Here is a 27,155-nt window from a genome sequence, read left to right on the forward strand (position 1 = left end):
ACCATGATCACCATATACTTCTCCAAAGTGCATTCCATGTCATATATAATATATTTCAGGATGGCTCTTTCCATGCAATCTCGAGGAACTTTACTGCTTCAGAATCGTTGACTGCTTCAAATTTTGTGGCCTTGTACCCCAGGCCATTTTACTATCACTTCCATGACGAGCCGCTGGTCTTTGGTCCAGACCATGCACCAGCAGGCTCTGTGAGCAACCTTCGAATTCCTGCTGATGAGGACCAGAGTCCCATCAGGTTGGGACTGATGGCTCCAGCCATAACACTGATCCCACACTCTCGTTCCTTTCCCAGCCTGCCCTATTTAAGTTAGTTTTATATCTAGGAATTTGCCTACTAACTGTTATACCTTTTCTCCTCCAATCCAACAAATTGTCCTTTTCTTAAATACTGTCTTTTTAACATCCCACCACCTTCTACAACAGTATTTCACCTACAGCACTGCCTCACCTTTTGTTATTTTACCAAATAACGAGAGACGGGTCCAACTGTCCTCCCGCCCTGAAGCTGCGCCCTGAAGTCTAATTTCTAAAACAATCAAAAAAGGTAAAATTGTGCTTCCAAAGACTTATAGCTTTGGAGGTGCCAGGCATGTTGCCAGCCTCACCCTGTATCTCATTTGGCTCCAATCCAGCCAGGTCACCTTCTCCTATAATAATGTCTGAGACACAAACGACGTTACACTTTTACCAATTGAAATTTTATTCCTCAATTAAGTATTTTTAATTTTTCATTTAGAAAACAACTTGTTTCAAGTTCAAAGGAATTTCTGAAGCCCTGCCCAGTGAAAACTTAATGCAGTCAGTGTGCTCCAAAGTCGTGGAATTTCAAACTCACATTTTTAAGGCTTCTATACAAAAACAGGATTTACACACACATGTTAAAATGGAGCTACAATTAAAAGTAATACTTTTCTAATCTTCATCCCTTTAATCTTAAACCATTTTGACAGGGAGAATTGAGCATATCTGAGTTCTAATTCTCCCTGTCAGATAAATTCTGGCTAGAAATTAACTGACTGCCAGTGCAGGCCGAGCTACACAGATTCCTCAGAGTCTCCTCATCCACTTAGTTTTTCATGGGGTTGTGCCATCACTGCATTCTTGGATAGCACAGTAGAGACTAGGAAACTATACATTGGGCTACCTTGTCATTAGCTCATCCCTCTCTAGTTATCTACAAAACCTATTAGGTTGAAGATAAGGTACAGTGAGCGAATTCCACTGATTCAACACTCCCCCAAAACACCTTCCTCAGTGACCTCATGATCTCATGCCATAGGCTATCTGCTTTCCTCCCACACTTCTTTAGCTCATTGTTTCATCCCTTGGTTTCCTGACACCATTTCCAGAATCAAACTATATTGGTAATTCAGCACATAAATCCCACCTCTGACACCACCCAAACATTTCAGAACCCATCATGATGCCACTTGCATCTCAGATTGGTTGCAGACTGACAGTAAGAAATCCTCCACTCAAAGTTAAAAAATTAAATCAAGTTTCTGATTCAATTAGCAAAAGCCACATAATTGTATAAGAAGCAGGGTGGCCACCTAAATCAGAGTGAATGAAGCCTATCTTTCAGTCACTTTCTTTGGCTACCAGAGTCCTTAATGGGGCTCATGAAGCTTCTGGTGAAACTATGCATGAAATGTTGGCCCTTGCTGAGTCTGAAAAGTTCAATTCTTGCTATGTCCTTTTTGCCCTGTATAATAATTCCTGAAGAATGTACACTGGCCATCAAAAGCAGGTATTTAAAAAACTCTCACAACATTTGTTCTCTCTTGGTCCTCCTTCAACCAAACTCAGCATCAGCACGGGCCCATCCTAATCTAAAGGGAGAAAATAGAATCCTTTCCTGGTTTTTTGGTACAGCACACCTGCCTCCAGGTTTCCAGCATTCCAGAAAGCCCATTTTACTGCAGTCCCAGCTAAGAAGACCTAGTCTGCTCCAGGTGTGGTGTCTTTTCCTCTCCTTACTCTGCCAGATTTCATACTTCATTTTACTTTGGGATCTTATGTTGGGATTTCCTTTTTGCTTTTCAAAAGGCTTAAGTGTTCACTCCAAAATTAACATTTCTCTTCCCTGGCTCAGACTAGATCACTTTGCATCTATTTGTACCTTCAGAACCATTTATTAAGCTTGCATGTTCCAATCAGTAGCCTCTATGTGGTCTACTGGAAGAGCTGATAACCAGTTGAGTCCCCTCTCTTGTAAAGCCATATGCCTCTCCATCTCTGAAACAGACTGTCCTTATTACATCTGGGCCAAATCTCCTCTTGGAATGTAAAACATGAAAAGATCCTCTCATCTTCCAGGTGCTTTAGGATTAGATGCAGGATTGACATGTTAGTGATCTGTACACATCACACGAGAATGTGGAGTCTGGAAATATTTGTAGCAGTCTTGGCATTGGATTGTTCTCCTCCCATGAGCATCTAGAACTGGATTTCCTGATAGGCCATCTATGCTTTACACAAGTTATATTCTGGCCCAGTTTCCCTGAAAGGAAAAAAGATAAAGTGGCAAAAGAGAAGTGGCAAAGATGGCAAAGATGACAAAAGAGAAGCCATCAAGCATGCATCAGATCTCCTAAGCCTACTTTGTGGTCTCAGGGGATCTGTTTACCAGATGCGTCCCCAAACCATAAACCATGGAAATTTAAACCAGCACCTGGTTGCTTCCAGCTGCCACACAGAAATGCCCAGAGCATAATGCAAAAAGATGCTTGAGTAACAGCTTTTCTTTTCTTCATGTGGTACTAAATTCTCATACAAGTTACTTGAGACTATGTCTCTGTGCATTCTCCTACGTTACTAACCTCTCCCTCACCACCTACGTCCAAGAGATAATCAGTTGCCACCAATTTTACCCCCTAACTATTTCTGAATCCGTTCTTCTCTGTCATGACTACCACTGATCTTTTCATCTTTTGCTTCAACAAATGCAGGCACTTCCTTTTTTTTTATTTTATTGAAGTATAGTTGATTTACAATGTGTGTTAATTACTGCTATACAGCAAAGTGATCCAGTTATATATATTCTTTTCCATTATGGCTTATCATAGGATATTGAATATAGTTCTCTGTGCTATAGAGTAGGACCTTCTTGTTTATCCATTCTACATATAAAAGCTTACATTGCAGACACTTCTTAACTCACCTCCCTACCTCTCAGGGAGGCCCACCCCCATCCATTCTCCTCCCTGCTTCCAAAAAGGTCTATCAAACTATAATTCCTTCATCAGTTCCTAACTGAATGCACGATAAGCTGTTTTATACAGAAAAAACAAAACAAAAAACAAAAAACCAGCTGCCTTTGACCTGCTTCCTTCCTTTCTTACTAGCTTACCTCCCCATTATGATCTAGTAATTCCCACCTCCTTGAAATAACACACTGTACTGCCTCCTGACATCCTTACTGACTCACACTGTTCCTTTTGAACCTCATGCCCTTCTCCTTCTTTATCTGGATTAACTTCTACCCATAGTACAAGACTTATCTTGGGTGTTATCTCTCTGGGAAATCTTCACTAATCCACTGTCACCACGAGGAATGAGAAACATCCCCCTGTGTTTCTCTAACATTCAGTGGTTGCACACACCACCATTGTACTGAAATGACATTGTAAACTTATGAAAGGCAGAGACTGTGTTGTCTGTTGTTGGTTCATTTTTTGTTATGAAATAATCCAGAGATACAAAAGGTAAGGATTAAATACCTACTGCCCAGTTTAGGAAATAAGACAACACTGATATAATTATAACCCTCTGTAAAGACTGTGATTTTCACCATTTACATTGTCAGCACCGAACGCATCTCCTGGCCCATAATTAGCATTCAAGAGGTATTCGTTGAACCAAGGTGTGTCATATGAGAATGATGTGTCATCTTACATATTAGATATTACTGTCGAACACGTGCTTTGAGAAAGTTTCCAGCCATGCAGAGAGAGGGCCAGGGGTCCTGAGATAGTCACCACACTCCCTGTTTTTTCTCCCTTGAGACCAGGGTAATGTTGCTGAAAAATGTTATTCCTGGGTGGGGTCAAAGCCCTTAAGCCATTGTGACGCTAACTGGTTCACGGAGAATAACCCTCAGCTTTGCCTTTTTTATTACCAAGCTCCAACTAACCAAACCATCTTAAATTATCTCAAAGCAGTGTGGCCTCTGAGAGCCCCAGACCACACAGAGAAGGTGATGATGAGTCTGACTTGCAAAATATCAGGACATGTTAAGGACCGCAGGAAGCCATTCTGCACTAGGCAGCAGAAATAGGGCTTCCCAACTTTAGGTCACGAGAGGAAACTCTTCAAATATTTAAGTAGCCTCTGCCTCTGTTCACATCACAAAATCCCCTCTGGCAGTTCAGTCTCCTGCTTTCAGCATGACTACCTACATCGCACAATAAGTGACAGGAATGTTGTCAGGAGAAACTGGAGGAACAAACCTGCAAATGCAAACTTTGCTCCCAATTCAGAGGTGCTCAATTCCATCTGGTGATCTTCTTCTTAAGGGATCTTGGGAATTGTGTGTGTGACAAATACCCCCGTCTTAAGAACATGGAAAAAAGGCTCTAAAAGGCCCGGGTGTTTTCAATATCTTGGCACTTAAAGGTATCATATAAACTAGGGCGAGCACACTTTTTCTATAAAGGGTCAGAAAGTAAATATTTTCAGCTTTGCAGACCATACAGCCTCTGTCACAACTACTCAGCTCTGTCATTGTATTGGACAAATAGCCATAGACAGTATCTAAATGAATGAGTGTAGCTGTGACCAGTAAAACTTTATTTATGAACAACAAAATTTGAATGTCATGTAATTTTCATGTGTCATTAAATAGTATTATTTTAATTTTTTCAACCATTAAAAATTGTAAAAACCATGCTTAGCTTGCAGGCAGAGACAGAGGGCCAGATTTAGCCTATAGATCATACTTTGCCTCCTCAAAGGACATAAATCCTACATATTTCAAAAAATAGAAAGGTGAAGAATGCAGACTCTATTATTACAAATATTCTAAGACCAAAGGGAATTCAGGTTCTCACTGGAGGACTCTAACGTACTTATAGATAAGAAAATGCAGATTATCAGAGGGGCAAAGGAGGAAGGAATTCAGACCACTGCAGGCAGTCAGCCCCAGAAGTATGAGTATGGCTCACATCAATTCCATTTGAGTATTTCTCTTTTTAAAACTTCCCTGAACTCCTTAACTCCCAACACATGCTAAATATCATTTCATTTTTCTAGCTGTTTTCTCTGACCCCCTATTTTTATCAAATAAGGCTGAAATGGATTCTTCCACTAGTAAGACCTTGATTTTGACAAGTTTATAGCACCGGGTATTTTGTATGCATGCTATGAAATATCTTAATGAATGGAAATTAAATCAAGTTTGTCCAATTAAGGGAAGAAAGTAAATGATCATTTTCATGATAATTCATTTTTTCATTTTTCCCATTTAAACAATTAAGTTTAATTAGTATAAAACTCTAACCCAACTCTTGGCTGGATTAGTGCTGTCAGACTATGAAGGCCAGAAATCTGTTGGAAAGTTGAGTTTCCTCCAGATACAGTAGTTCAAGGAAGTGCAGCAGCTTCAGTGGTGAAAAGAATCACAATTCCCATCACTCAGATTAGTTAGAGGCCATTTGCCACACCACCCACCTTGGAGGACCTCACCCGGGTCCACAAGGAAACAGTACAGGTAGTGGCTCCAGTGGCTTCTTCCAGCTCTAACAACATTTCTACGATGCTAACATTTCTTTGTTGGTTATGGAGGAAGGAAGAAGCACGCGGGTGTGCGGAGCTTCAAAGGGGAGCTTGTATATGACTTCAGGTCCACGTAGCTTCAACACCTACCTAAAGCCTTGTCCTGGAAATAGGAAAGAGCTTTTCTGATAGCCACAGAATATCCTGGAGTGAACCACATTCATCTTTACCTCCTATCCAGTGTTTCCAAGATTTAACTGGACCAGTGCTTCCTTCATTCTTACATCCCTTAAGCTCATTTCTCTCCTTGAGAAAACTTAATGCCATTCACTATTGGCCTCACAACTACCTTTATGGCTCCCAGTCTGTCTGCATTTCTTTGCAGTTTTCTTCATTCTTTCTTTCCAAGGCCAACTCTTCCATGTGAGCTAGGGGCCCACCAGCTGGTTCTTAATTCAGAATTTTGCTTTATTCTATCCCCTCTTTCAATTTCTGACTCTCCCTCACAGTTTTCACATTCTCACCACCCACATTTACTTTTTCCTTTACGTTTTTCTATATTTCTTTACAAAACATGTTGGGATACAGAAAGCAATAAAACAAACACCCAGGCAATTATGAACAATGTTGCAAAACAGAAGCATCTGATGTGTGCAAGCAGAGTTGCTTTGCAACAGGTGCCCAAAACGTAGATTGTTAAATTGTCTGGTATGTGCATTTCAAGTTTACTAAAAAGTGCCAGTTGCCCTCCCGAGTAGTTGTACAGATTTATTCTCTGCTTGAGTACCTGTTTCCTCCTAACCTCACCAACACTTGGTTTATCTGACATACCAGTTTTTGCCAAAGGATATAAAATGGAATCTCATTTTTGTCCTTTCCCTTCTTACTTGTGACATTGGAGCATCTTTTCAAGTGTTTATTGGCTATTCACCTTATGTTAGTTGCCTTTTTATGTAGTTTGCCCTTTTGCTCTTCGATTCTTTCTTTTTCTTATGGATTTGTAAGAGTCCTTTGTATATTCTGGATACTAACGCTTTGTTCATCATGTAGGTCATAAATGTCTTTCTTGAAGTGTGTATCTGAATTTTGTCATGCTGATTTCATTTAAATGTTGCAAAACTTAGTCTTTTTATGTTTTGTGCTTTTTGTGCTCTATTTCAGAAATTGTGTCCTATCCAACACCATAAAAATAATCTTTTGTATTTTATCTATAAAATATTACTGTTTCATATTCATGTCTTTAATCCACCTGGAATGTATTTTTGCATGGAATTCTAATTTTATTTTTTGATATTAGTACTGAATTATCCTAACATCACTTATTGATTTGTTCATCATTTTTTAGCATACTGATTTTGAATATGAATTTCCTGTTTACATCTGGGTCCGTTTCTAGGTGTTTCACTCACTGTTCTATTTACTTACCCAAGTACCAATTTCACATTGTTTCAACTAACATAGCTTTATAAGGAGACTTGATTTCTGATAGAACAAATCCCTTCTTCCCGTTCTTCACAAGTATCATTGCCATTCTTTACCCTTTGCTCTTCCATATAAATTTTAGAACATGATTGTCAGGATTGATAATGAAACCCATTTGATTTTTTGGGGGGGAAACTGCATCTTTGTGATACTGGTAATACTGAGTCGTCCACCCATGAGCAGAGTATTTCTCTCCATTTATTTTGGGTTTTATTTATGCCCTTCAGTAATATGTTATAGTTTTTACATCAAGATCTTGCACATCTTTTTATATATTTATTACTGCCTGTCGTATAGGTTTTGCTGGTATTCTAAATAACTTTTGCTGGTATTCTAAACAACTGGTTATTCTAAATAACTTTTTTGCTGGTATTCTAAATAAAGTAACTCTTTTTTTTTTTTTTTCCTGAAGTACAAAAGTGCCATTTTATTTCCAATATTGATTTTGTATCCAGCAAGCTTGTTGTTTAACACACTTACAAGTTCTTATTGTTTATGTGTATATTCTCTTAGATTTCCTATTTAGAAAATTAGATTTTTTTTTTTTTTAAATAATTTATTTATTTAATTATGGCTGTGTTGGGTCTTCGTTTCTGTGCGAGGGCTTTCTCTAGTTGCGGCAAGCGGGGGCCACTCTTCATCGCGGTGCGCGGGCCTCTCACTATCGCGGCCTCTCTTGTTGCGGAGCACAGGCTCCAGACGCGCAGGCTCAGTAGTTGTGGCTCACGGGCCCAGTCGCTCCGCGGCATGTGGGATCCTCCCAGACCAGGGCCCGAACCCGTGTCCCCTGCACTGGCAGGCGGACTCTCAACCACTGCGCCACCAGGGAAGCCCAGAAAATTAGATTTTGATGATAATAGTTTTATTATTTCCTTAACTATCCATATAAATTTCATTTCTTTTCTTTGAATTGTTAGCCTAGGACATCTGTATAATGTTGAATAGAAAACATGAATAGCAGTCATGCTTGTCTTGTTCTTAATTCAAAAGAGAATATTTTAGTATTTCACCGGTAAACAGATATGATGTTTGCTTTGGGTCTGCGACAGATACCTATGATCTGGTTAAAAGAAATCTCAAACTAAATTTTCAGAAATTTTGTGCAACTGTTTTGATGGTCATATCGTTTTACTTCTTTAATTCATTAATGTAGTGAATTATTCTCATAGATTTTTCTAATATTTAACCATCCTTGCGTTTCCAAGATAAACTCTAATTGGTCATCATATATTTATTTTTATATATTTAGTTGAGATTTTTAAAGATTTTTTTCCATTATATACTGCCTCATTAATGCACTAGTTTATCTAACTTTCAGAACTTTGCCAATCTGGTAAAAAAATAATAATTAAGTATCTGTGCTCCGATTCTTCCCAGGAGAGATCCCAGATCTCTACTCTGATGATGAGGTTGAAAACATCATAAGCAATGTGAGGAACGAAGTCAAGAGCCAAGGTCTTGCTGACAACAGAGAGAACTGCTGGAAGTTCTTTATAGAGCGGGTCCGACGACAACTGAAGGTACAAGGATTCGCTGCCCGGGGTAGACAGGACCAGAGATGGTCCATGGGAGCCTCTATGGATATTTTGGACACAATAAGCTGTACTTATTGATTGCCTTGGGAGCGGGTGGTGAGGGTGCAAGGCCCTTCTCAGCCTGAGCACCTGTGCAAGGATGCCCTTCTCACGTGCTTCAAGGGCAGTGGCCTCCCTCTTGCCTCCTGAAGTCCCAGCATTTCTAATCCCTTGGCTGGAAAGGCTGCCTAGCATTTACAGATTTTTGTCTCTGTTGATATGCTTCCCAATTTCCTGGGAAATAAAGAATCCAAGGCCATGTCTGTCTCTCTGTAAGTACATCTTGGATACCTTCTTGGTTCTCCCCACCCTTCTGCCTTCTCAGGTGACTCTCTGTTTCTCCCCGGTGGGGACCAAGCTGAGAGTCCGCAGCAGGAAGTTCCCCGCCATCGTGAACTGCACAGCCATCGACTGGTTCCATGAGTGGCCGCAGCAAGCCCTGGAGTCCGTCAGCTTCCGCTTCCTGCAGAACACGGAGGACATTGAGGTGAGAGGGCAAAGGAGACACCCCTCAAGCTCCTCTCCACCTCTGGGTACAAGGAACCCCACATCCGGCAACTCCAGGTTGTTGGAGCACAGCTTTCCATGTGGTGAAGCAACAAGCTGGGTGGGCAGTCACCTGCCGTCTTCATGGCCAGATGACCTCTTTATTTCCTGCCCTTTGATTCCAGCCCACAGTCAAGCCATCGATTAGCAAGTTCATGGCTTTTGTCCACACAAGTGTCAGCCACACCTCCCAGTCCTATCTGAGCAATGAGCAGCGCTACAACTACACAACCCCCAAATCATTCCTGGAGTTCATCAGACTCTACCAGAGCCTGCTGTGCAGGAACGGAAGGGAGCTCAAGTGCAAGATGGAGCGGCTGGAGAACGGGCTGCTGAAGCTCCACAGCACCTCTGCCCAGGTGAGCGACGTCCTTCCCGGTCCTCCTGCCTTCGGGGGGCTCGAAGGCAGTGGGGGCGGCCCCTTTCCAGAGGACTGGAGGACCACAGTCACGGTCTGCAGACCACACACTGTTCTCCAGAGAACAGTGCCGGTGATACCCAGAAAGCTTTATCAGAGGTCCAGGTTCTTGTTGGACTCATCCAAAAGAGTTTGGGCGAGGAACACAAAACACAAAGGAAAAAACACACACACACACTGAGGAGCAAAGAGAGCAAAGAAGCAGTTTATTCAGTGCAGAAGTGAAAGCTACACACTCAAGAGTTCGGGCATCCTCACAGTGAGGGGCCCGCCACAGGGTTTTTTGATCCTCCTTTTATCCTATTTTTAGCCCTTTGAATGGGTGGGGTCTTTTTGATTAGGGATAGAATATTCATTGGGGGAGGGTTGAGGTGCGGCCTGGATGGCACCAGGTTGCATCAACTCCCAGTCCTGCCCATTCGTCTCCTGAAGCCACAATACATGCACTCTAAGAGCTCTTTTCCCTTAAATTCTACCTTACTTGTCAAGCGCCACACGTGGAAGGTCGTACAGAGTCATCAGCAACCTGTGCATTTTTATTGCACATGCTCTGCGGTTTTCATGGCCAGAGTTTCTTGTTCAGATGCTACAGTTTCTGTTTTAGATGCCATTCCTCCATGCATCATGGCCTCATTAAAAAGCAAAACAAGGAGGTGACATCACCCTCTGCCTAAGGCCCGGCCCTGTCTTTCCTGCCTCACCGGAAGCCCAGCCGAGTTCTCCAGTGGAAGTTCACATCCCCAGCTGCAGTTTGGCGCTTCATCTCATTGATACAGGAATCCCCTGAATCTCCTCTTCTCTCTTTCTGTTTATCACCTCTTCCTTTTCCTCTACTTTCTTTTCCTCTCCAACCCATAGTCCTTTCATCATCAAAACCCAAAGAGACGAATGGCTGGGAGAAATGGTTGCAGGGTTATACCAATTTTCTTTTGTTTCTTGTGTCTTACAATGTAATCTGTCAAAGAGCCATTGGAATCTAATTTCTTAAACAAATCCTGTCTCATATCATGCATTCCCTCAAATGTTCCTAAGTGGTTGGCCATCAGAAGAAGGCCCCTGTTGTCCTGTCCTTGTTTTGTTTTCCTGCTTACTCTTCCAAATGGAACGAATCTATTTCAGTTAATTTACTATCCTTCCCTTGAGAGCTGGGGACAACTCTAGCGCCTTCTCTGCCCTGCTCATGCCCATCAAATATTGCTGGTCCCTCAATGGCCCCTTTTTGCGCTCTGCTTACCAGCCGCAGAGCCGGCCTCTCATTAAGGCAATGAAATTTCATGCATTTGCACAATTAAACTAAAATTGTAATCAATTTAATTCTTGGGCATCACATGTTCCTCTAGATTTCTAAGCCTTTCATTTACTGTCACTTTCTCAGAGCTCTGCCTTTGGAATAGCTCTATTGAACTTCCTCCTTCTGACTTGCCCTTTCTCCCTACTTCAGTTTCTTGATTCATAGATGTAATGTATCTAAAGGATTTCAGTTCATTTAGTGGGATGCAATGAGCCCTTGCAATCTATACACATAGAATTTCTTCTGCTCGGGAAATTTTTCTTCTATTATCAGCTTTTGCTCATCTGGTCGGGCCTCTCCTCCAGGAGCAACGATGAGCTAGATGGGTTCCTTGTGCTCCATATCTATTATCTGCTCCCTCATTGCTTTCCATCCCTTTGGCCTTTTCCTCTACATTCTAGGAGAGCTTTTCAAGTTTATCCTCAACCATACTAATCTAATCCTGGGCAATATTGCTCCTGCTTCTTATGCTTCCAGTGAAGACTCTAATTACACTATTACATTTTCGATATCCCCACAGACCTTCCTCATCTCATCCTTTTCCCTTTGCAACGTTGCTTTTTTATTTCAGCCTATTTTTCTGCAACTATATCACAGAAACCATTCTACCGATGATGCCAAATAGCTTTTTTGATGTCTTTTCTAGATCCAGTAATGGGTCATTTTCAGAGCTGCATTGGTCATCATAGTGTTCTAGATGCTATTCCTTTCTTTGTCCTGTATTTATATAAAGACTTTTTTTTCCTTTGTTTACCTCCCGGCATGGTGAGATCTGTTCAAACTCGATGTTTGTCAACAAATCGTATGTGACAATTATCTGTGATGCTACTCTCTTTCCATTAGTGTCATGACCAAACCCCCTTCTTCGAGCTACAGTTCAGAGCAGGATGAGGTACACAGATCCCAGTCCAGGCCCTAGCAGCTTACCTGGTGCATACCTTTGTCGGAGAAAGGTAGCATCTTCTTGCCCCAATCCGTTTCTTGTTCTCTCAATCTCTGAACGTCTAGAAAACAGCAAAAGATAGAATCCCAGAATGCAGTACTACCAGATTTTTTTTTTACCATCTCTCAGGTCTTCCTATTCTTGTCTCCCCCAACCTACAGTGCCCCCAGAACATTCTGTATCCCCACCAGCCCCTGTTCTACCTCCTACCCATTTATCCTCTGGGAATTGCTGGTCAGTCTGTGCAAAGGACAATTGCTGGGGAGCAAACAATGGGAAAGGTGCTCTGACACTCACAGAGCAGTGCCCAGTATTCTGTCTTGTACAGACCCTGGGTCTTTGAGCAGACAATGAAGAGAGTCTGTTTTCCTGTTTTAGGCAATCTTTGTTTAACAAGGGGAAGCCTGGTTATACCGTGAGGTGAACTTCTATAAGTTTTCCAAGTATCTCTCAGAGGTACTCTTCTTGCTGTGTCCCCCATTTTAGACACTTCTTACCCAGATTATTTCGATAAACTGAACTCTCAAGTGTCTCCCCCATCCCAAGCCTGCTTCACCCACATCCTCTCGCACCACCCATCAGCCAAAATCGTTGAGGTCACCCTTGACTCTGCTCATGCCTCCCTTTCTCTCACCACCTACAGCTGGTCCATCAGAAAATCACTGTTGACTCTGCCTGCAAACATGCCCAGAATGCCACCACACCTCCTACACTGCTACTACCCTGATCTGAGCCACTGACATCTTTTACTTGGGTAGCTACGATACCATTTAACTAGTTTGTCTGCTTCCACTTTTGCCCCCTGAATAGTCTGTCATCAACTGAGCAGCCAGAGTGAAGTGATCAATTTAAAGCATAGGTATGTCTCTTTTTTGCTCAAAACCCTGAGATGACCCCTATTTCCCTCACACCACTCCTGATCCCCTTATTCTGCTCTACTTTATCTTTTCCCCATAGGATTTGCCCCTCTCTAACAAATTATATAATTTACTTATTCATTATATTTATGTTTTGCTGTCTATCTCCATCTGTTGGATTCAAGCTCTATAAGAAGAGGGATCCTTGTCTGTTTTGTTTGCTGATGTATCCCAAGTGCCTAAAACAGTGCTTGGACAGAGCAGGCACTCAATAAATATTTGTTGAATGAATGAATGAATTAATTAATTACTAACATTCTACTTAGTCTCCCTGACTATAGTCTGACAGCACTCTAGACCAGCACTATCCAATAGAAACACCCTGCAAGACATAGATGCAAGTTTAAATTTTCTAGTAGCTGCATCAAAAAAAGTAAAAATGAAGTGAATTTTATTTTAATTATATATTTTAGTAGTATATAATTTTATCACATATTTTAGTAACATTTTATTTAACCCAGTATATCCAAAATATTATCATTTTAACATGTAATCAATGTAAAAAAAGTTGTTAATAAAATATTTTCCCTTTTTTTCTACAAGGCTTCAAAAACTCATTTGTATGATTATACTTACAGTGCATCTCAATTGGAACAAGCCACGTTTTAAGTGCTTGCAGTCTGGAATGCTGCCAGAATACAGTAAGGGAGACTAAGTAGAATGCTACATTTTAAGCCACGTTTTAAGTGCTCATCAACCACACGTGGCTGGCGGCTGCCAAGCTAGACAGCACATCTTCAGACCAACCTCTCTCCTGCTCTTAGCGTGATCTTTGTTCAAACCACAAGTCTGAGTATTCTCTTCAGTAGGCCTTAATGATCTAGACATTGCAGTTCAGATTCTCTGAACTTTTCTGGAACTTTTTAAATTGCATATAGCTCCACTCTCCTCTTCCTCTTTTCTACCACCCTGAAGTCCAGCACTACTATTTGAAGTTCCCCCCAAACTCCACAGCTTGTTCACATCTCTGTGTCTTTATATATGCCCCCACCTTGTCAACTTGTCACTGTCAGGATCTAAAAAAATTTGATAGCTCCCTGCCCAGAAGCCCTCTCTAAGCTCTGAGCAGTATACATTCCCTTCTCTGTTTTCTCTGTGTTCCTTGAATTATTCATCCTTTTTTTAAAAAATTGAAGTACGGTTGATTTACAATGTCATGAATTAATCCTTGAATTATGTTTCTTCTCTTACATATATCATGCCATACTGTTATCAGTTCTTCAAGTGCAGAAATCAGGATTCAGTTGCACATAGAATGTGTCCTATAAATGGGTAGATGGGTAGATGATAGATGGATAGGCAAATAAACAAATGAACAGGTTCTAAAATCACCTGCAAGTTCAGAGCGTGGGTAGAGAATGGTTCTTTTGCAATTCTGTCACCTGGTGTATATTCCAAACTTATTGATGGTTATATAATGATGATTCTTCTTGTAAAAATGGTATCTGGGGTGCTTAACTCTGATATAAACCCTTCATCTGGAATTATTCCTTTGGTAGAAAAGGACTGAAGTACAGCGCCATAAATCTTGGTATAAGGGTAATGACTTGAATTATATTCTACGGTATCCTTCTACCCAATTATGACAGCTTTTGGTGTACATAATCTGGTAGGAGTAGGCTAAATGGATCTCACGGCTCAGGCTCAGACAGACCCTGAATTTATTTAGCAATAATAGTAGTATTGGAAGTAGTAATAATGACAATAATTAACAATCGTATGGTAATCTAAAATTTAATGAACTTTAGACTTATAATTTCATGCTTTGATTCAGCTGGTCAGAATATATCTTTATTTTTCCATAACTGAGATTAACTTAGCCCTGGGTCCATCTTTTTTCCTTTAAGAGTAGAAATCTCTTAATTTTGCATTTCAGGTTGACTTGGTCACTTCAGGTTAAAAAGTCAGTCTTTGGAGGGCAGTCAGTTCTCTCTCGTGACACAGTCAGAGCCCCCCACTGTGACTGGGGTCTCCCTTCCTCTCTCACTGGTGATGTCGCTTCTGTGTCTAACTCCAGTGTGTTCATGAGGAAGAGGGGCTGTTGGCCGGAAGAAACGTTTGTAGATGGTGGCCCGTAGGCCACTACCAGTTCCCTGCATATAGGATTTAATCCACAAATCTGTCTATCTGGGAACTTTTAAGTTCAGTTTATCTTGGGATTTAAAATAATCTCAGGCCACCTGAAGTTGACAGTTAATTTATGATGATGTATTTCTCAAGACCCTTTGGTTGCAAGTGAAAAAAAAAAAAGAACTAACTCAAATTCACCCTACAAGAAAAAAAAAAAAAAGAAAAGATGGAAAGTACAGAAGGGGAGGGAAGGAGAAGAGGAGAGAAAATTTTGAGATTACATTAGATATTTATCAGGGCCCTTTCAATGGCAACTAACCAAAATCCTACTAATGCTGGTTTGGACAAGACAACAAAACAAAATTTTAAAAAGTGGATTGGGACTTCCCTGGCAGTCCAGTGGTTAGGACTTCACCTTCCAGTGCAGGGGGTGCAGGTTTGATCCCTGGTTGGGGAGCTAAGATCTCACATGCCTCACAGCCAAAAAACCAAAAAAAGCATGAAACAGAAGCAATATTGTAATAAATTCAATAAAGACTTTAAAGATGGTCCACATCAAAAAAAATCTTTTAAAAAGTAAATTAAATTAAAAAAATAAAAAACAAAAAAAAATGGATTGATTCATATAACTGAAAAGTGAGGGATAGAGTTTACTTTGGACAAGACTGGTGCTGCATATTCACTAGATATCCCTGTTCAAGCGGGCAACCCCCATGGCTCTGAAACCTCAGATTAGTATTCTGTCTGCTTTGCTTCTTTACCAGTATTTTCAGCCAAGTTCCTGGGTTGGCTCTGATTGACCTCTTTGGGTCATTGGTTTGCCCATAGTTGAACCAATCTCTGTAACTTGGATACTCTCATTGGCCAAGCCAGGATCCATGGCAACCACCAAAGTCAGCTTCACCCAAAATACAAAGACTTGCGAAGGAAAGGTCTCCAAAGGAAAATCAAGCTATGTTACCAAAACATAGGTTTTTTTAAAAATTATTATTAGGCAGGCAAACCTAACAGATATCGACTATAGATGGAAAACATCTATATCTAAGAGGAAAGCCTGCTTGAAGTCCAAATTCATATCAGAAAGTGTTGGTTGACTATATGGATTCTGAGTCAAGAAGGAAGGTATCTTGGCCTTCCCTGGTGGCGCAGTGGTTGAGAATCTGCCTGCCAATGCGGGGGACACGGGTTCGAGCTCTGGTCTGGGAAGATCCCACATGCCGCGGAGCAACTAGGCCCGTGAGCCACAACTACTGAGCCTGCGCGTCTGGAGCCTGTGCTCCGCAACAAGAGAGGCCGCGATAGTGAGAGGCCTGCGCACCGCGATGAAGAGTGGCCCCCGCTTGCCGCGAGTAGAGAAAGCCCTGGCACAGAAACGAAGACCCAACACAGCCATAAATTAAATAAATAAATAAATAAATAAACATGTTACTATCCCAGAGGTCCCTGAGGCTGTATTCATTTAAAAAAAAAAAAAAAAAGAAGGAAGGTATCTCTAGGCTTCCAATCCTCAGTGGAGTGTTTTGGGCTACTGATTATCCTGGATTCCTTCTCCTTCTTCTGGAGCTCTGCGGGGATGTCCTGAGAAGCTTGGCCTCTGTCCGTAACATCATGTGCCTGGACCTCAAAGAAGACAGGGTCTCCCACCACCATCCTGTCCTCACTGGACTCAGTCAGCATCCCCCCACCTGGCACATATGGTCAATAGTCATGGGGTCGGCAAGACTGAGAGAAAGGGTCTCATCAGTGTTGGTGACACTTTCCCTCTTAATCCTCCTATCCAGGTGTGGGAGTGTCTAAATAAGAAGAGACCCAGAATATGGCTTGAATGCTTTGAATAAGGGAAAAAAGGAAGACAAAAAATTTAAGTTACCTATTTCAATTTCCTGTTCTACTACATAAGAGCCGTAAAATGACCCTGAGTTGTGCTTTCTCTGTAGCTTTGTGGGGAGCAGCCTACTTCTGACTGGTGGGACCCTCATGTCACTCCACGTGACAGCTTAAGAGCTATAAAGCTCGCATCCACAATGCCGGTAATTATTTACCGCGAGCCTGAGGTCATAAGCCAAATCTGCAATCCATAAAACAACAATAACAACAACAACAACAACAACAAACCCACTTCAATTTTCTCAAATCTCCCAAGACTTAAAAAGGAACAAAAAGTTACTGGTGTGTTTGCTGACTGGAGTGATTATGTGGTTCAATCATTTTGATTTACAATTGCATCTTTGTCCTTGTAGAAATAACTCTGCAGCTGAACAACGGGAGGTGGAAATGGATTAACCTTCCGATGCGGGAACATAAGACGAGTTCTAGGGAGCAGGCCTTCACCTGAGGTTAATGCAAAGTCTCCAGTTTCTATGGATACACAAAATTGAAGAGCATTCTTTTTTTCTTTTGCCTTCATTTTCTTTTCTTTCGATCTGCCATGAAAAGGGATTATCAGCAGCGTCTAAGCCTCCATTTTATTTTTGTATCATAAAGCACTGGGATCTGTTTGACGCGTTCCGCGAGCTCTGAAGTAATCTTTGGTTGTTGCGTGAAATAGACTTCAGGAAAATGAGGGACGAGAGGTCATGCTGGAATGTAAAGTTTATGGGCCATACTGCAAATACAAGTGGCTTTTTTACTTTCCAGAAATAGATGAGTCTTCTTGCACATGAAAAAGCCATGACTTAGGCCAATGGTTCTCAAACCTAGGTGGGCATCAGATTCACCCAGAGGGCCTGTTAAAACACAGATCGCAGGGCCCCACTGCCAGAGTTTCTGATTCAGTAGGTCCAGAGTGAGCCTGAGAATTTGCATTTCTAACAAGTACCCAGGTGACGCTGATGCTGCTGGTCCAAGGACCGCATTCTGAGAACCATCACCGTCTACTGAACACGTGGAAAACCATTCATCCCTCCCCAGCTGATCAGGGAAAGAGAAGGTTTCCTGAGAGCCGGCATCCCCGTCACTTCATTACTGCCTCCGAATGCACATGAATATGGAGGCTGGGCAGGGGACCCAGCTGGTCGGGACCATCGGAATCCTTGCTGTCCCATTTCAACCTGGTCATCTATTTCTTGAAAGGATTGTGGAAATAGATGAAGACGAACCAAATGAGAACACTCAGAGGCTCTTTGTTCAGAGCCTGCTCTAGCAAGGGCGTCAGCCACCATTGTTCGCACTTTGGCAGAGACACGAAGGCAGGCAGAGGAGCGGGAAAGCTTGATAGTGGGAAGAAGGGAGCGTTCCTGGATGAAGGCTGTTGGCCCTTGGAAGCTGGAGGAGGGCTGACTGGAAGCAGGGCACCCTGTGTGATTGGTTAGGGGTGTGTGTGTGAATTTCTCTCATTGGTCCTACGTTGGAAGCAGGGACAAAATTAAGAAAGTTGTCAGTTATTAATCAAGTCCTGGCCATCTGGGGCTGATTGTTACAGAGGTTGTTGTCTGTCTTCCTGGACTGTTGCTTAGACAGTAATCTGACTTCCTACAAGTATGACTTATAGCAGGCTGGCTTCCTGAGCTGGTTATTGTAGATAACGGGCTGGTTTCCTGGGCTGGTTACTGTGAGTTCTGGTTCAGAGTTCTACATTTATGGTCCGGTCACTGTCTGTTCATATATTCCATCTTACAGGATGCACAGTGGACACTCACTTTTTATAGTTTGCTAAATCCTTGGTGCGTTCCACGTTGGCCAATTTCAATTAAAGAATGCCTGGTTTTTATTAAGGGCCTACTATGTGCAAAGTGTTATGTTAGGCATGTGAGGTTTTATAAGATATAGGCACCAATGTCAGTGAGAAGCAGCCTATGTCATTTGGACATCAAGGAGAAAGAAAGGTCAGGGCATGTGTTGCTTAGAATCTTCCACCACATTTACTGCAGAGGGGAGAGGCAGAGGGAGGCCAGGGTTCCTTTTCTTTCCCAGGTCAGGGAGCTTGGTCCCAGCTGAGATCTCAGCTTTGCACCTTTGCCTCAGGAGTTGGCATTCTTCTCTGCTCTGCAGGGTCAGACCCCCACAGTCATGTCCGAATAAACCTGCTGCTTCTCTGCTGCAGGTGGACGATCTGAAAGCCAAGCTGGCTGCCCAGGAAGTGGAACTGAAACAGAAGAATGAAGATGCAGACAAGCTGATTCAGGCGGTGGGCGCAGAGGCAGACAAGGTGAGCAGAGAGAAAGCCGTCGCAGACGAGGAGGAGGAGAAGGTGGCCCTCATCACGCTCGAGGTGACGCAGAAGCAGAAGGACTGTGCGGGAGACCTGGCCAAGGCAGAGCCGGCGCTCACGGCCGCCCAGGCAGCCCTCAACACCCTCAACAAGGTAGGAGGGACGTCAGCGGGCAGCCCTCAACACCCTCAACAAGGTAGGAGGGACGTCAGCGGGCAGCCCTCAACACCCTCAACAAGGTAGGAGGGACGTCAGCGGGCAGCCCTCAACACCCTCAACAAGGTAGGAGGGACGTCAGCGGGCAGCCCTCAACACCCTCAACAAGGTAGGAGGGACGTCAGCGTGCAGCCCTCAACACCCTCAACGAGGTAGGAGGGACGTCAGCGTGCAGCCCTCAACACCCTCAACGAGGTAGGAGGGACGTCAGCGGGCAGCCCTCAACACCCTCAACGAGGTAGGAGGGACGTCAGCGTGCAGCCCTCAACACCCTCAACGAGGTAGGAGGGACGTCAGCGTGCAGCCCTCAACACCCTCAACGAGGTAGGAGGGACGTCAGCGTGCAGCCCTCAACACCCTCAACAAGGTAGGAGGGACGTCAGCGTGCAGCCCTCAACACCCTCAACAAGGTAGGAGGGACGTCAGCGTGCAGCCCTCAACACCCTCAACAAGGTAGGAGGGACGTCAGCGTGCAGCCCTCAACACCCTCAACAAGGTAGGAGGGACGTCAGCGGGCAGCCCTCAACACCCTCAACAAGGTAGGAGGGACGTCAGCGGGCAGCCCTCAACACCCTCAACAAGGTAGGAGGGACGTCAGCGTGGTTGCTCATCCCTCGGGGCAGGAGCAGGCTCTCCTCTGACCCAGAGGCAACCTGGTTCCCTCCTGTTCCAGAGAGACACAAAGGCAGAGTCGGGAGGGCTTGGCTCGGACCAGCTGTCACTGGTTTATTCATTAAGCAAATAAACATTTATTTAAGCTGACTGTATGTCAGGATCCACGAGCTACCAATGAAATCCAAGAGACGTGGGTGTGAGAATCAGTCAGGACAGGAGAGGCCAACTGGTCCAGCCTCCTCGCTTCACTGATGAGAAAGCCAGGGCCCAGAGAACTGACTTGCTCAGGGTCACAAACCTCAGTGTTAGAGCCAGGCTTGAGCTCACATCTTCAAAATCCAAGCCCAGAGATCTTCCAGCTATGCAGCCCATGGTCATTTTACCCGTTATGTACTATAGGACACATGAGCCTTTTAGGACCCTATGAAAATATTTAAGATATGAGACTAAAAAGATGTTGTCTCCAAAATATGAGAAAAAAAACTCTACAAAATCAAACTTAGCAAGTATTCAGGTGTCAACAACATGCAATTGTGTGTCAACTAAATTCAACTCGTATACATGACCTTTTGGTGGAACAACCATGACTCTTGAGATGTATTCATAGGCAGTTTTATTCTGGTTCCCTTTAAATGTGTTCTAGGTGTTGGGAGGAGCATGTGGTTACTACTTCTTCCTCTTATAGTTTTCACAATTAACCTTCTTTCCTATTTGGATGACCATGGCTGAAGGGGTAAGGGAGGCAGGCGGAAAAGGGGGCAGACAGACTCATGTCACCAGGAGTTGGCATCAGAGAGGGACTGAAAAGCTGACCGTTTATCGGGATGCTCACATCAGCTCTTTGGAGACCCTCCCCCAGTCACAGGGATCTTTCCCTGCAGGTTGCTTTCTCCTCCTTCTCCTGAGAGTCTAGCTATTCACTTGCCCGTCACGTGGGTGACTTGGTCAAGGTCTAAGACAGCCTAAGCGAGGTGTGCCATGCCAGCAGGTCACCTCTGCTCCACGGGAGACACCTGAGCCTGCTTTCTCCAGACAGGCTCTGAGAGCACTGGCCACCCATGCAGTGAATTACCCTAGTTCCACTGTCAGGGGACTAGCCTGGTATTCTCACCCTGTAGATTTCTGGGGTGTAAGTTAGGTCCCAGTCCACTGTGTGACTCAAGTTGTGCGGGAAGCGTTTAAGCTCTCTGCGTGGTCTCCTTAAAGCCCCCTTCTCTCTAGACTCGATGTGAAGTGCAAATGCCCCCCATCCTCTCTTAAAGGCAGAGTGGGTGGGACTCAGCAGCAGTTCTCACTAAACATTCTCTCTTAATCTTCGATCTCCTCACTCCTTTATACCCTCAATGCAAGTGAAAGGTTTAAGAGTCAAAACACTGTGGTCTATTGAAACCTTCTTTTATTAGTTCTGTGTAGCCAACTCACACCTCACTTTGGAAGGAAGCATCTCTTGACTTAGGGCCTCAGAAAATCTGAGACTGAACTGGGGACCTTGTAAAATCCTGTGACGTACACTTATGTATAAAATGTATTTAATGTGAGATTAAATACTAAATGCATCTTAGTATTTTTTTTATGATGTGGGGTGAAAAGTCCCTAAAAGGAAGGACCTAGAAAGGCCTCAAGTGGGCCTCTACCCTAGAGAACACAAGATTCCTCCAGGAAAGTTTTGGGTACCGTCAGGTGGACGGGGAATCGGAGGTGTAGCCCAATTATGCTACCGCTTCTCAGCCTGAACCTTTTAATACAGCCGGGTCTGGGTCTCCCTGACCCCCCAGTAGCAGCATCTCAACCGCCAGGCCTTTGATTAGACATCACTTCACTGCCGCAACCTAGGATTCCCTCTCCCTTCATCTCACTCTGTCTAAACACGACCCATATTTCAAAATCAAACTTACATTCGAGATCAGTCTCTCCCTTTTCTGACTTCCAGAGCACAAAAGAGAGACCACTTTATTTATTCACCCTCTTGTAAGCGCTCATTGATCATTTCTTGCCAAGAAGACTGATGTCTTTCATAAGATCTTTTGACACAGGGATTATATCTTCGAAGATGAGCTGAGTCCAAGTCCTGGCTGAACTATTCACTGCATGTGGCTCTAGGAATGATTTTTTCTTCTCTGAGCGTCCGTTTCCTCACCTGTAAAATGGAGGTAATAGTAATATAGTCCCCATCAGGTTGTTATAAGGATTCAATGTGGTAAGGCATGAAAAGTAGCTAACAGATGGCAGCCATTCAGTAAACGTTTGTTGTGGTTGATGATGTCATTATAACAGTGTTACCTCGTCTGTTTCCACACGCTGGAAACAGCAAAAGCCCATAAATACTCCTGGTTAATTTGTTGGCTGATTAGTTAGTTGATCATTGTTGGTAGAAATAATCACATAGAGATGTAACTCATAGAAGTAATGAGATAGAATTCTGAAAATAGCACTGGATTTCAAGTCTAGATATCTCTGCCACAAAAGGAGTGAAACTCATTTTTAATGAGTGCCTACTATGTGCCAGGCAACATGATAGGTGCTTTCTTCTAACTGGCTGTGGAGCCTGGCACTAGTCACTGAACTTCTTAATCCCTCACTTTCTTTTCTCTGTTACAAAGAAAGGGGCACATAGGAATTAATGGGCTCTTTATCTCACACTCCCATCCAATCTATTAGCAAGTTCTATCCATTCTACTTTCAGAATATATCTAGAATTCAAATGCTTTATATCATCTCTACTGCTGTCACCCTGGTCCAAGCCACCATCGTTTCTTCATTGGACTATTGCAATAGCCTCTCACTTGGCCTCCCTGTTTACAGCCTTGCTCCAGTGCTGTCTTTGCCCATTGCAGCTGTCTGAGTGACCTTTTTAAGACAACAGTTTGACCACATCATCCCTCTGTTCGGAATCTTACATTGGCTTCCCATCATATTCAAGATTAATTGACATAGGTGTATGGGTTTATTTCCGGGCTCTCTATTCTGTTCTATTGATCCATATGTCTGTTTTTGTGCCAGTACCATGCTGTTTTGATTACTATAGCTTTGTAGTATTGTCTGAAGTCTGGGAGGGTTATGCCTCCTGCTTTGTTCTTTTTCTTCGGGAAGAGAATTGCTTGGGCAATTCTGGGTCTTTTATGGTTCCATATAAATTTTAGGATCCATCATATTCAGAATAAAATCCAAAGTTGTCACCGTGGCCTGCAAGGCCCTACGTGATTTTGCCTGGTTCACCTCTTCTACTATACGGTCTACACCCCAGTCACTTCTCTCCCAGTTGTCACTCCAGTCACCCACACTGACCTCCTCACTGTACCTGAAACACTTCCAGCACAACATCAGCCCAGGGCCTTTGAACGAGAAATTGCTTCTGTGTGGAATGTCTTCTCCCAAGTATCTCCATGGTTACCTCCTCTTTCGGATATTTGCCTAAAAGTTTACCTTATAAGGAAACAAACAATGAAAGTATTTATTAATTTCAGAAAAAAATTAAAGGTATACAAACAAGAAAATATAACCCAAGGTAACCAACGTTTATAATCGTAGTCATGTACATACTGAATTTGAACTAAAATTTTGATGTGACCATATTGGGGGGAGGACCTTAGGAGAGAAAAGAGGACAATAAAAATAAATAGTCACACTCTACAATAGGAAGTCTCTCAAGAGCATCTAAAATGAAGTACATAGCAGCATCAGTGTATCCATTATCAATAAGGCATGAAATCTAAAAGGAGTGATGGAAGAATTTGTAAGCGGTGGCTTCTGGAGAGCTGGAGTTGGGGGAGTGGGCATGTGTTTTGTTCTCAGCCTAGTAGCTCTGAACTGTGTATGGACTCCATTAACAGAAATAAAAGTTTAAAATTTTCACTGGCTGGAGAGCACAGAAAAGGGCATAGCTAACCACCTGGCCAGGTAGAAACTAGGGAAGTGAAACCCCGTGACACAAGGGCCACAAGGATGAGTGTTTCACTAGATGGACCAGGAGGTAGAAAAGCCCATCCGAGAAAGGAACAATGTTTGTAAGACACAGGTGCATGAAAGGGTGTGGTGTGTCTGAGCCGAAGGTGCACAGGCGACATGCAGATGAGTCTCTAAAGGTGGCTCGAGCGTGATCAATAACAGCCCATGGCATCACTAAGAAGTTTAACTGTGGACCAGTGTCTACAATCTGCAGGATACAACTGATTCATGGGTCTCAAACAGCAATTTTTAACTTGAGGTATAATTGACATATAACATTATGTGAGTTTCAAGCGTACAACGTATCGATTCGATACATACAAATGTGTTGCAGAAGGATCAGCACAGTAAGCCTGGTCAGCATCCGTCACCACGCATGGTTACAATGTTTTCCTTGTTTTTTGTTTTTAAGATTTACTCTCTTAGCAGCTTTCAAATACACAATACAGTGTTATTAACTGTACACACTGTACCTTACATCCCTAGGGTTCTTTATCTTACAGCAGGAAGTTTGTACCTTTTGAACTGCCTTCACCCGTTTCTCCCAGCTGCCCCCACCCCCGCCCCGCCTGGTGAAGCAGAATGGATCAGACTGTACTGCATGTGACAGGGGGAGGTGTTGCTTCATGTACCCAAGGACCCCTCAAGTAGCCTCAAATTTTTCTGCGTTCACAGCACTCTGGTATTTAAGGACCACATCCCTATTTTCTCATCATTTTCAAAGCTAACAATAAATCTTTAGTTAATACATAAATCAGAGCATGGTAGTAAGTCTCTGTACATTTTAAGTCTCTGCTTTGGCAGTTTTATTTCACTTTTATAGCTAAACTGAAATAAATCCAGTATAACTTTTCCTGCCTTAGTTGAAGAATGGTTTTGCTTACAATTTCATGGCCTTTTTTTTTCTCCTTACAGAATTGCTTGGAATTTTCTATTTATTTCCTGTGGATTTTTTATAGTAAACTTATTTTTTATTATACAAATAACATATAATGGCATTTTTGGTGTTATGAATAATTCAAATAGTATAGAATATATAGGGTAAAATATAAAGTCACCCTTCTTTCCACTCCAGCCCCAGTCCTCTCCCAAAAGAAAACTCCTGGAAGAATTTGAGCTGTATCAAGTCCAGCAATTTTTCTATGTATTTATATTTGTACAAACGCACATATAAAATATGTCATATTTTAAATACAAATGGATAATGGAAACTTACTTTTCTTCGTGAAACAAGACTATTTCATGCCAGTACATACATTGAATCTTGTTGATTTAATGCTTTGTAGTATTCTAGGCTATAGTCGTACCGTATTTCATTTAGCCACGTATCTACTGTTGAGTGTTTAATTAGTTTCTCTCTTTTCTCCAATACAAATATCCTTGTGCATACGTCTTTACTGCATATGTGCAAATATTTCTCTGAGCCAAATTAGAAGTACAATTGTTTGGTAGAACAGCATGGCAGGCTGAATCATGCCTCCTCCACCCCCAAAGATACTCACGTCCTAACCTCTGGAACCTGTGAATTTTACTACGTATGGTGACAGTGACTCTGTAGGTATGATTAAGTCAAGGATCTTGCAGTGGGGAGATTACCCTGGGCTATCCAGGTGGGTCCTAAATGCCATCACAAGGGTCCATAGAAGAGGGAGACAAGAAGGTCGGAAGGAGAAGGTGGTGATATGATGACAAAAGCAGGGGGTGGACACAGCTGATGTGCTGTGGGGCCTTGAGCCAAGCAATGCGGCCGACCTCCAGAAGTAGGAGCATCAAGGAGCAGTCTCCCCTCCAGCCTCCAGGAGGGACCAGCCCTGCCAGCATCTTCAGCTTAGGACCCCTCACCTCCAGAACTGTAAGATAATAAATTCATGTTGTTTCAAGTCACCACGTTTGTGGTAATTTGTTACAGAAGCAATAGGAAACTCATATAAACAATATTCTTTTTTTTACATAAATAATGCTCAATTTCTGTCCAGAATAGCTCTTCTCATTTACAGTTATAAACACTGCTTTCCCCACGCCTTTGCCAATCTTAGATATTTTCAATTATCCTAATTTTTCTCAACAGGAGGGCAAAAAATTTTTCATTTAAAAAAATTGTAAATGGTTTGACTCTAATGAGACTGGGCAACTTCTCAAATATTTAGATTTCTTCCTTTGTCCATTATTTGTTCAGATTCTTTGTCCATTTTCTTATGAGATAATTTCCCTTTTCCTTATTGATTTACAGGGTTTTTAAAATAAATTTTTACCATATGTCTTGGTATATATGTTGTAAATATTTTCTCCCTATCATTTGACTTTTAACTTAATATTAACAAGTTATATAAAAAGTAGATTTTATAATTAAATGATTTTGAGAATTCTAGGGTTACAGAGTTTAACAGACTTCTTTCCTACAGGACTTTTTAAGGCCTTGATTATGTGATAAGCTTAATACTAAAAGTGATAGAGCACAAGAAAATAAAGCAGATTAATCGAATTTATGAATAGTGATATAAGGCATCCATATGAAATGCTAGTAAATCAAATCCAGCAATTTATTCAAACAACAATATGCTACCCACTGATAAGTTTTCCTTATATAATACTGCTCCTGTAAACATACCCAATCATAGGTCAAAGAAGAAAAGCTCTGTAGTCATTTTGAGAGATGTCAGAATGGTACTCAACACACTTCAACATCCATTCCTATTAAAACTCTTCGTAAAGTAGGAAAAAAAGGATATTTGGATATTTTGCTAACACAAAGCAATCAATCTCAGTCCAGGAGCAAAACGTCCTGTCTAATGGTAGAGCATTAGCAGAATTCCCATTAACATAGAAAAAACACGATAATGACCCCCTTCGCTGCTATTATAAAACAGTTGTCCTAAAATTTCTAGCCATGCAATAATAAATGAAAAATGGTAATCACGTAAATGTTGTAAAGTACCAGACAAATGTATTATTATTCATAGATGTCATAAAAATGTAATAAAACAAATAAAAGAGAAAACTTAAGGGCCCATTACAAAATTTAATAGCTTCCCTAATATCAACAGTAGCCAGTTAGAAAATATAATATTTTCAAGATAACAGCCAAAACACATGGTACAAATAAACATAAATAAATTTGTTGAAACTTTGTGAAGAAAACTACACATCTTTGTTGAGTTATATAAAATATAAATAGGCAAATAGATGTACCAAGTTTGTGTAAGGGAAGATTTAATATTATAAGGATGTCACTATTCCTCAAATAATTTATAA

At 42.1% G+C, this 27,155-nt stretch overlaps 1 protein-coding gene across 1 annotated transcript in view; it reads left to right on the forward strand.

Annotated features, from left to right (window-relative positions):
* The window catches only part of DNAH9 (dynein axonemal heavy chain 9), a 303,311-nt gene that overhangs the window by 189,846 nt on the left and 86,310 nt on the right, over window positions 1-27,155 (forward strand). Inside the window, exons 46-49 of the mRNA XM_068529609.1 lie at window positions 8,596-8,738; window positions 9,118-9,279; window positions 9,464-9,697; window positions 19,020-19,280. Coding sequence (XP_068385710.1) covers window positions 8,596-8,738; window positions 9,118-9,279; window positions 9,464-9,697; window positions 19,020-19,280 — 800 coding nt within the window. The remainder of the gene's footprint in view (window positions 1-8,595; window positions 8,739-9,117; window positions 9,280-9,463; window positions 9,698-19,019; window positions 19,281-27,155) is intronic.

Source organism: Eschrichtius robustus, chromosome 20 (assembly GCF_028021215.1).
Source record: "Eschrichtius robustus isolate mEscRob2 chromosome 20, mEscRob2.pri, whole genome shotgun sequence".
Lineage (NCBI taxonomy): Eukaryota > Metazoa > Chordata > Mammalia > Artiodactyla > Eschrichtiidae > Eschrichtius > Eschrichtius robustus.